Source organism: Notamacropus eugenii, chromosome 5 (genome assembly GCF_028372415.1).
Source record: "Notamacropus eugenii isolate mMacEug1 chromosome 5, mMacEug1.pri_v2, whole genome shotgun sequence".
NCBI classification, from domain to species: Eukaryota; Metazoa; Chordata; class Mammalia; order Diprotodontia; family Macropodidae; genus Notamacropus; species Notamacropus eugenii.
In genome coordinates, this window is record NC_092876.1 from 418534250 (window position 1) to 418546970 (window position 12721).

The 12721-nt window shown below is 37.6% G+C and overlaps 1 protein-coding gene across 3 annotated transcripts in view; it reads right to left on the reverse strand.

Moving 5' to 3' along the window:
• Nucleotides 1-2077: 2077 nt before the first annotated feature.
• The window catches only part of DOP1B (DOP1 leucine zipper like protein B), a 133186-nt gene continuing 122542 nt past the window's right edge, over nt 2078-12721 (reverse strand). For all 3 annotated transcript variants that reach the window (XM_072614920.1, XM_072614918.1, XM_072614919.1), the window contains 5 exons: nt 11688-11824; nt 10732-10787; nt 5273-5419; nt 4579-4708; nt 2078-3374 (listed from right to left, as the gene is read on the reverse strand). In XM_072614920.1, the coding sequence (XP_072471021.1) occupies nt 3120-3374; nt 4579-4708; nt 5273-5419; nt 10732-10787; nt 11688-11824 (725 nt within the window). In that variant the 3' untranslated portion in view covers nt 2078-3119. The remainder of the gene's footprint in view (nt 3375-4578; nt 4709-5272; nt 5420-10731; nt 10788-11687; nt 11825-12721) is intronic.

Sequence of the window (12721 nt, forward strand, 5' to 3'; positions counted from 1 at the left end):
AGTGTCCCAGTAACTAAACATTATCTACAGACAAGTTTGCATGGGAGATATAAATAGAAATTGGCTCTAAATGGAGGCTAAGGGCACTAAATACTGAGGGTACTTAATTATTCAGGTACGTGTCTATAAACATACTTAATTTCAAAGCAATTAATGTTCCCTATGTCTGATTAAGTGATAGAAAACTTTAGGAAAAAAATTAACTGTACTCTCCAGCCCCTCTACTATATATCTTTTGACCTAGTGTAATGGGGGTCTGGACCTCTCTCACCTCCTGACATAGGGTCTTCCTACTGTCTCTCCATATGTAGAGGTTTCTGGGAAGATCACGATGATGTGTAAAGGAAATTACTTAGAGAGACTGGAACACTCATGGACATTTTATCACTAGTTTTAACTGGCTAATCTGGTGGTGGTGGTGGTGGTTATCTTTTGTTTTTGAAGAAAATCAAATTGGCATCGCAATGTTAGAGTCAGATTTAAATGTGTCCCATTTTGGCTAATCTGACCAATACAAGCTCAGAATGCTCTACCACAGATTGGGCACTTAGAGTCCGTGTGAACATTTGGGGTGGATTCTTTAAATCTGCGCATCTCATGTCTCTTTTGTCAATTTTGCTTTGCTCATAGAGCACAGCCCTTTCTTTGATGAAGACATGCCATGATAAGAGGTCCTGTGCCATTGTCTCCCACGTCACATAATCAATTCCAAAGTCCTTCGGAGACCTTGAAAGCATCTTTATATTGCTTTTTCTGACCACCATGTGAACACTTGCCTTGTATGAGTTCTCCATAAAATAGTCTCTTAGGCAAGTGTATGTTTGACATTTGAACAATGTGGCCAGCCCATCTACTGCATTCTCTGCAGCAGAGTTTGAATGCTTGGCAGTTTAGTTTAGTACCAAACCTCCGTGTTTGGTACCTTATCCTACCAGGTGATCATCAGAATCTTCTGAGACAATTCAAATGAGAATACTTCAGTTTCCTGACATGGTTCTAGTATACTGTCCAAGTTTCACAGGCATACAACAAGGTCAGCACAATGTTTTAAATTCCTCTGTATACCTTCAATCTGGAAGTCAATCTAATACCTTTTCTTTGCCAAACTTTCCTTCAGAGCCCCGGAAGCACTGAGCTAACTCTGGTAATATATCTGTCAACCCTGTTATCAATGTGTACATTCCTGGAAAGTATATGCCAAGGTAAGTAAACTTATGACAGAATTTGAAAACTCCATTTGCTGTACGTAAGAATGGTGTGGTGCCGCTGGTGGAGTGCCTGTGTTTTGTTAGGCCAAAGGTAGCACAAGCAGTAGAGAATCAATATATCCTTGTAAATCCCAACTAAAGTCTCACTTTCTACAGGAAGCCTTTCCTGATCTCTCAATTCTAGTGCCTTCCTTTCATTATTTTGTTCATTATTTTCTATTCATATACATATATATGTGTGTGTGTATGTGTAAATAGCTTGTTCACACATATTTGTTTGCTTATTATCTCTCCCATTAAATTGTGAGTTCCTTAAAAGCAGGGACTTTTGTTTGTCTTTGTAACCCCAGGGCTTATGGAAGTGTCTGGCACATAGTAGGCACTTAATAAATGCATATTGACAGTAGGTACTTTATAAATGCTTGTTCTCTCTCTGCCCTCTGACCCCCAAGCTGGGTATAACCATAGTTAACATGGCCCCTTTGTTAGTTAGTGAGGGTGAGTCTTTTTTTATTTTAGCGTTTCTTTTGTGTGTAGAAAATAAATGCCTGTACTGTACCTGATTCATTTGTACACTAAGGACCTTTCTATTCCCCCTTTTGGGAAAACCCTAACCAGGAACCAAAGAATTGAGAAAAAGGAGCTTTTCCCCTTCCCCATCCCTTAACCAGGCTGCCCTAGGATTGAAGCCAATATAGTCTGGATGTCAGGATAGAGAGCAGAGGGTCACTTTAGGAAGAGGGAGTCGTTAAGTGCCCCAATCTTTCGACCCCAACAGAGGTCCTCAGTGTTAAGTTTATTTTGCATGGTATCTGTGGTTAAACTGGATAGGGAATGGATAGTGAGGAAACTCCCTCTATCAGTAATAGTATAGTTTATGATACTTTATTTTTTCCTTTTTATTACAGATATTCAGCTTTCTCTGTATTTCTTTAATGACCAAAGACATGCAAACATCTTCAAATTTATGTAAATAGACTTACAGAAATAATCTTACATGTATTTATTTTAATCCAGTTCTCAACATTTCTTTCCTTATGATTCCAACAAGTTAAATAATGTAGTATCAGAAGTACTACCTTCACTAATTTTACGTCAAAGCCTCATTATGGCATGGATATGAGCCCCTGGAGGAACTTACACCAAGCTGCAAAGACTTCCTGTTTGAGTCTGATCAGATTGTACATCTGTTTTCCAAGGACTAGGCGTTTTAAGTTTCATCAGGCTGATAGCAGGGGATGAAATTTTTAGCTGTAGCACCTGAAAACCATTTTGTAGACTACGGTAGGGTTGCAAAAGGTAAGAGGGATGGAAGACGCACACTGAGGAAATCACAGGTCTTTGAAGTACTGCAACATCTGTGATAACCTTCAAGCACAATAAAAAAATACAGTGATGATTCCGTGTGCTTCTGTTACAGATTCAAGTAACAAAAGTGATTTTAACAGCATTTCAAATATCTTTGATTGTTACTTCATATAAGTCATGTATACTCACTTTCAATGAATACAATGATATACTTGCATGAAAAATTCAAAAACTACATTAACATGTTTTTAGGGAAACGGTACGCTTGGCAGAAACAAAAATATACCCACCAACAAAAAAAAAGTTTTCCTTCATCTCTGTATTCTTTCTTCATATTATAAATAGGTGTCAAGAGCTCTAATTATTTTGGACTTGGAGGTAACACTTTTTAAAAATTGCACAAACTGAGTAAAAAAAAAATCAGCCCTTTGATCTCATTAACTTTAAAGTCATTTAAAGGAGATTTTTCATGCCAACCTGAAATGAATTTTAAGTTAACTTTCAAAATAGAAAAAAAAATTATCTGACAGTGTCATACTACACTTCTATGTTAGATCATATTCTGGTTACAAAATGTCACAAAATCAATGTAACAAAGAGTCTTTAACTTTCCAGCTTTTCCAGAAAATCACACTCAACACTTTCCTCCAGTTGTTTCAAGATCTTTGCACCATCTCCAATAGGAAACTCTGCTAAGGGAGACCCTGAACCCTCCTGAGACAAATTACTTTGAGTTTTAAAAGCACAGCTCAGAGTCTGGAAGAACGACATCAACTGTGCAACGCTGGATATAGAATGTTGGCGTAAAAGAGGGAATTCGTACTTGATAGAAGTCGTCTCATTAGTACCGTTTATCTCCTGTAAATAAACCCACAAAAGTAAGTTATTTGACTTTGTCAGGACCTTCACACTGAGATTTTAGACTGCATAAAAAATAATAATATAAATATATTATATTATATATAATTATATATTATATTATGTATTATTATATAATTATATATTATGTTATATATAATTATATATTATATTATGTATTATCATATAATTATATATTATGTTATATATAATTATATATTATATTATGTATTATTATATAATTATATATTATATTATGTATTATTATATAATAATATAAATATAAATAATAAAAAATAACCACACAACAATAACTATGCTTCTAATTTAAGTTCTAGGTTATGAAAAGGGTTTTCCCTCTAGTCTGTTACCACCTCTAGCAATAGACTCTAGAGAATCTCTCTTTTTTCCCCATCCTTCAGACATTATAGTGGCTTCTTAAAGAGACCACATGCTCTAGTGGAAAGAATCATAAAATCTTAGGACCTCAGAGGGACTTCAGGTTTATGTAGTCTGAAAACTCAGCCAAAAAATTTTCTGCAACGTCACTCGTAAATATAGTTATCTATCTTCAGCCTTAAGATGTCTTGTGATGGGGAACTCCAGTCATTCTATGTTTCTTTAAGTCATTGATAAAAAAAAAAAAGTTTGAGTATGACAGGAGCAAGGACAAAGTCCTACAGCTCCCTAGAGTACCTTCTTCCACATTAACATCAATCTATAACAACCTGACCAACTAAAAATCCATCTAATTTCATTAAACAGATTGGGTCTTTCTATTTTACTCAGGTTGAAAAGTTAAGGGTTTGCTCATGGGTCTGATCTCACGGGCACAGGAGTTTTTATGTGATATGTCTTTAACCTAGAAACCAGTTCACCCAACCTAAGGCAATAATATTAATGCTGAACTTAGTAAAGAACACCTAGTCAGCTTAGCCCCAATGCACCTCAGAACTCCCAAATAAACCAATGCCATATCTTCACTTAATATACACTTTGTGTGCTATTATTTAGTAAGCCTCATTTTGTCAATTGTCCTATGGTCCATGAGTGGTCCAGATTTGGGATTACAACTACTCTAAATGGGATCACTGGATTGGCATAAATCAGGTTTGGTCTACAGAGTTTTACTATATCTATATTGTAATTTAGAAAAAGGTAACAATATATTTAATTTAGAAAAAGTTAACAATTTTGTGTTTACTCCATATTTTAAGTTGAGAAGTTCCAAGATTCTAACAACATGTGGTTTGCATTCTTGATGATACTCCTCTAAATCCGAGAAAATGGCAGACGTCGTTGTATCTACTTCTGGAACAAATGCCCATTTGTACCTAGAAAAAGAAATAAACATTTGGATCAGACGCTATAGTTCAGAGGCCATTTCTATGGGAAAATCATGATGTATCTTTTCATTGGGGAGGGTAGAGAGGCGAAGAAGGAAGTTCAATTTTATCCTGTGGTTTGTGAATTTAATAGGATAGTGATCTCTCATATGTTGCAAATTATCTGAAACTTGGGTTTTATGCTGTAGGAAACTTGTGTTACTGGAAGTTTTTATTTATTAATTTTTTATTCATCCATTGACTTTTATTACAAATGTACTTGATCACCTGGCTTCAAAAAGTTTAAATCAATACCCTATTTTCTGTATGCTAGTACAAAGCAGACTGTTTTACAAATTAAATACCTAAAAATTTGACAAAAATATTAAAATTTGATGAAAAACTATTATAAAAATCCTTAATCTCTCTTTTACTGGAAGTTTTATTTGCCATTAGTAACAAAGTTATAGATGCTCATATATTGAAACTACAAGCCATTTAAGTGACAGAAGTTATAGATTTCTCTAAAAAATATTACATGTAGCTATCCCCTGATAAGTGCATATAACTTACATTTGAAATAAAGGCATCTTGTCTGGTGGAAAAGATAGTGCTGTGTCCAGGAATTTGCAAGCTGATAAATACAAGAGGAGTTCATTTGGGGATATCTCACTGCCATCACCTCCTGAAGCTTTCATTCTGTTTACTTTGCTGTTGCTTCTGCACAATTTATAATCAAGGAAATGCACATTAGAAGTTAAGAAAGATCCTCTGAGTTGGATAGTTTTTTGAAATTTTCCATTTCCCTAGGAAGTTTTTTTTTCTATTCACAGTTTTCATAAAATCTCCGAGTTGGAAAGGAATAGGTAGGTCATCTAGTTTAACCACTGCCTGAAACATCAATTCCCTTGACATTCCTCAAAAGTGCAGTCATCCAGATCCCACTGAAACCCCTGGACTCTTAGAGAATTCACTAACTGTTAATATAGCACATTTCATTTCTGAATAGTTTTCATTTTTAGGAAGTTCTATATATAGTATAAAAATGAAACTGAAACCTCTCTCTGCAACTTCCACCAACTGCTTCAGTGGAGCAAAGCAGACACATTTAAATTTTTCTTCAATACATCTACTCTTTAAATCTTTAAATATCAGAAAACATTTATGAACTATCCCCATTGCCTACCTTCTAGGGCAGACTACTGTGAGACAATTACTTCCTTTGTTTTGAACAACAGCTTTTTAATGTGGTCTAAGACTGAGTTAATATTTTTGGCTATCAAGACAACAAGCATTCATTAAGCACTTATTATGTGCCAGGTACTGTGCTAAGCAATGGGAAAACCAAAGAAGGTTAAAGCAGTCCCTGCTTGCAAGGAGCTCACGGTCTAATGGGGAAAACAACATGCAAATAATTATGTACAAACAAGATATATACAGGACCAGTGAGATAATCAACAGAGGGAAAACACTAGATGAAGAAAGATGAGGACAGAATTCTTATAGAAGGTGGTATTTTAGGTGAGACTTGAAGGAAGCCATCAAATCTAGGAGAAAGAGATGAGAAGAGAGTGGTGGTGGTGGTAATTGTATTTTAGGAAGATCACTTTGGCAGTTGGAAGGAGAATGGACTGGAATAGTTAGAGACTTGAATCAGGGAGACCAACCAGAAGGCTACTGCAATGGTTCAGGCATGAGGTGGTGCGGGCTTACTCTAAATCTGGGGCTTAGATAGGATAAAAGGGCAAGGAGCTCAAGAAAAGAGGACTGTGCAAAGCTGAACTGGTTCACCAAAGAGTCACGATAGGGAAAGGAGTAAAGTGTACCTAGCAACCAGTGTGACGGCCTGGGAGGTACTGGAAGTGAGAATGAAGAACAGGGTTTGGGGTTTCCAGGCAGAGGGAGAGGTAAAACCACAAAATACTGTCATCAGATAAAGAAATTCCAGAGTTCTCTGGTAAGATAAAGGGCATGATCATCTCTGTGTGTAGCCAGAACTGGGTGAAAGAACAGGTCAGGGAGAGTGAGTAAGAAGAGGAACTGAGAGATCAGAGTATTTGAGGGAATGATACTATGGAGATTAAAGTATGAGGGCTAGAGTTGGGGAGGAGAAATAGACAGTCAGGCACTGAACTTATTGAGGAAAGGAGAGTGTTCTGAAGGACAGTAAACAACAGTCACTAGAATCTTGACTGGATGATAAATAAATATGGACTGAAGATCAGAGGAGATGTTACTGAGAGACAGGGGTAGAGAGAGAACTTGCAAGTGGCAATGGGGAACACTGAGAATTCCGATAACTCCACTATGACCAGTAAGTTAGGGGTATAAATGAAAGGTCTGTAAGTTCTGGAAAGGACAGAGAGAGAAACTTGTGTCATCAGGAGAGAGCCAGGTCTAAGATGAAAGCTAGTTTGTTACATATCGAGGAAGCATTCCATTTGACCTGTTCTGAAGCACTGGAATGGGAAGAGGATGACAGTGGAAGTATATTTATCATTAAGAAATAAATTCAGGTGAACTATCATTGTTCATGGGGATTTTGCCTTCCTGGTGGAGTCATGCCAGGGCCTGAGGCAATTATGTGGAGCTGAAAAGGGGAGAAAGGAGGAGGAAGAATTCGCCTCAGGTTGGGAGCAAGGGAGCTACTATGGAGCTGTAGCCAGACAGACAGGATGTCTGAATCACCACAGGATGATTGCTTAATGAGGCTAGGAAGTTTTCCTGGGTAGTCACAGACAAGGCAGTTGTGTGGATTTACAGGAGGCTGGCTTAACTCTGGATCTCAATGACTGAACAATAATAGGTCCCAGGCTAAGTCCTACTTGGTCACTGTTTGGGCCCCAACTGGCTTAGAATGAATGTAAATAGCAATTGTTTCTGTTTTGGCCAGAAACCCTTAGGGTCTTTCCCTCCCAGTTTTTTTTTTTTTTTTTTAAAGAGGCCATTCTGCCTCATTTCTTATTAAGCCTTGATCAGTGAACTGGCATTGCCACAGTCAAACTGAGATTTGTTAAAGACCTTAGCTTGAAAAGCCAAGATTCCCCACTGCATCCTGAGCCATCTCCAGTTGTCCTGATCTGTATCTGTCCACTGGACCCGGATGGCTCTTGAGGAGGACATGAGGCCGATGATTTTGCACAGCCCTCCCTCACTTAACATGTCATGGCATCACCTCGCTGCTGTCAAGAATGAAGGACAAACAACCTGAGGGCAGAGAGAGCACCTGGGAGATAATACATTATCTAATACTGAGCTTACTTAAATACTTAAACAAGTAAATAGGTGGCACAGTGGATAGAGTGCCTTCATTCAGGAAGACATGTCATATTCCTGAGTTCAAATCTGGCCTCAGACTTATGTGACCTTGGGCAAGTCACTTAGCCCTGTTTGCCTCAGTTTCCTCATTTGTGAAAAGAGCTGGAGAAGGAAATGGCAAACCACTCCACTATGTTTACCAAGAAAACCTCAAAAGGGATCACAGAGAGTCAGATACGATTGAAAAACAACTGAACCATAACCAGCATGAATCAGCACCAGCCCTCATGTCATTTTTTCCAGTGCCCAAGCCTGTTAGAGCTAGATAAGAACCCTATAAAAATACATCAGATTTTACTGATTTGGGGGAGAGGGTACCCATTCCCTCCAGGGTCCCAAACACTATCCAGGTTCTCAGTAGACTATTCTCCCTGATAGCCCCGATGGGGTGCTTGGACCCCAGCCCTAGGACCATATCTCTCCCCAGTCCAAAGACCCTATCTCTAGCAATAACTCATAAGTGGATCCCAGTGAGACAAACTATCTCTCCCTGTTACAAGAACAAGCTGACTTCTGTAGAATTTCTCTTGTATGAATAGGACTATCTTGTGCCTGCAGAACTATCATGTACTGATTCCCCCAGTTATCATATACAATCCAGAAGTCAAGCTACAGACATCAACTCCCAAGGCTATCTTGTTACAGATATAGATGTACAGATGTACAGACCCCTTAGAAGTGCCCCCCCCAATGCCAGTGGTGAATGACACCTGTGCCCAAGGCATAGAAACTTTATGTCCACCACTTAATTAGCATACTTGACACACAATTCACTGTATCTTTCCTATATCAGCTTTAGCAACACTCCTTTTTAGGGTGCTAATTCCCTAAAAAAGTTTTATCCACTAGATAGCATTACAACGAAACTTTTGCACTTGACTGAAAGACTGCTTGAATCTGTGAATGCTTTCTAGACAACTCCACCCTGAACCTCTGTATTTTGGGGTCCCTGCACCCTAAGACCTCAATAGCCCCTCCAGTTTGTGACTATGTCCCCTCTCAACAAATCTGGTTTGCTTTACTCTCTTGTGTGCTCCATGCTTCTTTGTACTGGAGTTTTGGTATTCTAAATCTTCCTGACTATGCATTAAGACAACAGATAAACACATCTTTATTGTCTGACGTTGTTTATTGTCACACAAGTGTCTGAGGCCAGATTTCAACTCAGGAATATGACACGTCTTCCTGAATGAAGGCACTCTATCCATTGTGCCACCTATTCACTTGTTTAAGTGCTTAAGTATTTATTGCTAAACACATCTTTACTGTTTGCCGATTATAACTAAACTTATATTCCATTAAAATCCCTAGGTCTTTCCCACATTTTCTACTGCCTAATCATGTCTACTGTACATGTGCAAATGATATTTTTAACCTAAGAGTGACACATTACATTAATCCCTAGCAAATTTTCTCTAAGAATGACTTGGAAGAAATTCTGCCACTTGCATTTGGCCATGTTCCCCAATAAAAATTTTCTACCATTAAAAAAGTTTTAACTTATATCCAGCTTAGAAATAAATTAGTGTTCCATGGAACATGAATGCATTTTAAGAAACGCATTAATAAAATTTCATAGTGTTAGATTTGGTCCATCGTTTTAGCCTAAGAACCTTCGAAATATTAATTCTGTAACATATTACCAACCCCTGCTCTAGCTTCATAACTTCTACAAATCTGATAAGTAAATCATCTATATCTTAATTTCAGTCACTCACTGAAAAAAACCTATTAAACAGAAAAAGTAAAAAGTAGAACACTGCAGCACTCCACCAGACTGTCATCCGTTTATCAATCATAACTCCTTGGGTCTAAATTATGAAGTTCGACCAATCCACTTGAGTGGCCTATCATCCAGGGAAAAGCTCTTTATGTCATTCACTAGTACTCACAACAAATTCTCCAAGAGATCTTACTGAAGTCCGGGAATATAAATGCATGGTATTTCTTGGATCTATCAGTACAATAACCTTGTTAGTAACTGGTCCTTGAAAAACATATTAGACTGTTATAGTTAATGTTAGACCATACTGTTCTTTAAAATTATATTCATTAATATGATTGAAACATTATTCTCTCACCTAAATTGCAGCCAAACCGGTCTACTTGGGGTTATTCCTACAAAACATTGCCTCTTCTATTTCCCTGACTTAGGTCGGACCATCCCCTATTTCAGGGATGCTCCTCCTCCTTTATCTTTGTCCCATATATTTTGTAGCTTTTTTTCCAAGTACACCTCAGATGCCACCTTCCCAGAGGAGGCCATTTATGAACTTCCCAGCTCATGGTGCTCTTCCAGTGCCTCCTATAATTATTTTGCACATCTTTTGCATGTGTTTAATCTAAGGATATAGGGTTTTTTTTCCCTCCCAGCAAAACGTAAGCTCCTTGAAGGCAGAGAATATTTTATTTTTATCTTGGTTCCCAGTGTTTAGCATAGTGCCTGACACTAGCAGACATTTAATAGATGCTTTTAAAATGGAACTGAATATTATAGTACCATTTTTTCAAATGGCAGACTCTATGCCAGTGGCAGGTGGCTTGTGCCTTCCTGGTATAATGAGAAAATCTTTACTATATCTACAGGGTTGCATGCATGTAGACATACTAAAATAACTTGTTTCCATGGCACTTCCTATCCATTATTCAGAGGTCTCGGAAGAAGAAATATTCTTCAGATGTGTACAGATACAAAGACATTTGTAAGTACTTACTTTGATGATTCATTCCTCCGTATTAGATCATCTTCAAATTGTATAAATGTTTGAATCTTAAAAAGAAAATATATCTTTTAATGACTTTTTAAAAGCATTTAAAAACACCATATAGTTGTCACAGTCTTAAAATACATTATACATATAGGGCACCTAGTATTTGGTGATTAAACATAATAAATACAGTGTTCATTTGTTTAAATATCTTACTTTTTGGCTACTCAATTAATGATCAACATATGTTCTTTCTCTAATTTAACAACCATGAAAAGAAAGTCTTATGAATTTGTGATAAAAAATGCTTTGTTAAAATGAAACAAAGTCAGTTTTTGAAAAATGTCACACTATAGTCATTTTCGAGAGAAAGAAAACAAGAGAGGAAGAGAAGGTCAGAGATTAAAAATGTGGTGCCAGCTAAGCTGTTACTACTTCTGTTTCATTCCTCTCTCAGGGGCAGCTAGGTGGTACAGTGGATAGAGCACCAGTGCAGTAGTCAGGAGGACCCAAGTTCAAATCTCACCTCAGACACTTAACACTCACTAGTTGTATGACCTTGCGCAAGTCACTTAACCCCAATTGCCTCATCCTGGGTCATCTCCAGTCATCCTGATGCATATCTGGTCACTCGATTCAGATGGCTCTGGAGGAGAAGTGAGGCTGGTGACCTGCACAGCCCTCCCTCACTCAAAGTCAAGTGCAAGTCATATCATCATTTTTCTGATGGCGTGGTCTTTTTCGGCAACGAAGGATGAACACACACACACACATGCACACACATTCCTCTCAGATAATAGCTCCTGAAACTCTTGGACTGCTTTTTTTCCCTTAAAATTTCTTGCCCATGTTGGTAAAAATCCTTCACATTTCTGTTCAGGGGCCTTCCCATTACAATCTGCCTGAGGTTAGTTCTCTCTTTGACCAGAGCTTATATTTTTAAGACAAATGTTTTTGCTCACCAGTTCAGTGACCATTATTGGCCACAATGAAGTCAGATGTTGAGGAGATATTCTTAGCAGCAAAACTCTGAAAAAGAGGAACATCTGAGCAGCAACTAAGGGTGTCTGTCCAACTCTGAGATTCTCTGTCAGTCGTTCTGGGGAAAGATTATTAACATATCAGAAAAATATAAATAAAAATAAATGTTTTTGTTGCCAGAGTCCAAGGGCTTGCTGTTAATCTGGCTAATAATATGTTGAAGCTAACAAATTAAGGGTGTATTAAATCTTGAGGTTAAAAATGACTGCTGAACCTTGGAAAGTTAAGAATAAGGTGGTGAATTTTAGATGATCTTGCGTCATGGTGTAGGGGAAAGGGAGTTTTCCTAAATGAGGAACTGAGTCACACAGTAATCTAAATGAAGGAACCCAAGGAGGAGAGGTGGTGTTTTGGAGGACACAAGGATAAGGAACATGGAACTCTGAAAGAAGAAGCATGATAATGTGAAATCACAAGAAAACCCAGTGACCAAAAAGGAGGAATAAGCCAGACCATTGTCTGACCTGAGCCTGTGCAGGGGTGATGAACAACTAAGGTAGGACCTCTACAAAGATTGTACCAAATGCTTTCAGAGAGGGTAAAGTTAGAAGTCATGCCTGCGTCACAAGATGGGAAAAGAAGAGGAAATATATGTTATGACTGTACACTTTGGTGAGGAAGATGGGAAAGGGATAAGACTCTGGCTATATGATCCAGTAAGTCTGTTCCATCACAGCTTACAAAAGAAGCATGTGTGCATAATAAAGTTTCAGCTAGAATCCAGATTCCACTCTACAGAGGAGTCAGAGTAACTGTGTAACATCAAGTCTCCAAATAGAAAACAGAGGCTAAAAATAGAATTGTTTTCTTCTTTATTAAATTTACATGTTGGAAAAATAAAAATTCTAGTTTTTCTGTATTTAAGCATAATAAAAAGTAGTCCTAACAACCTAAAATACTTAACATTATCTTAAAGTAGTTTCATACAAAGTTAGATTTTATACTGGCACTTTGG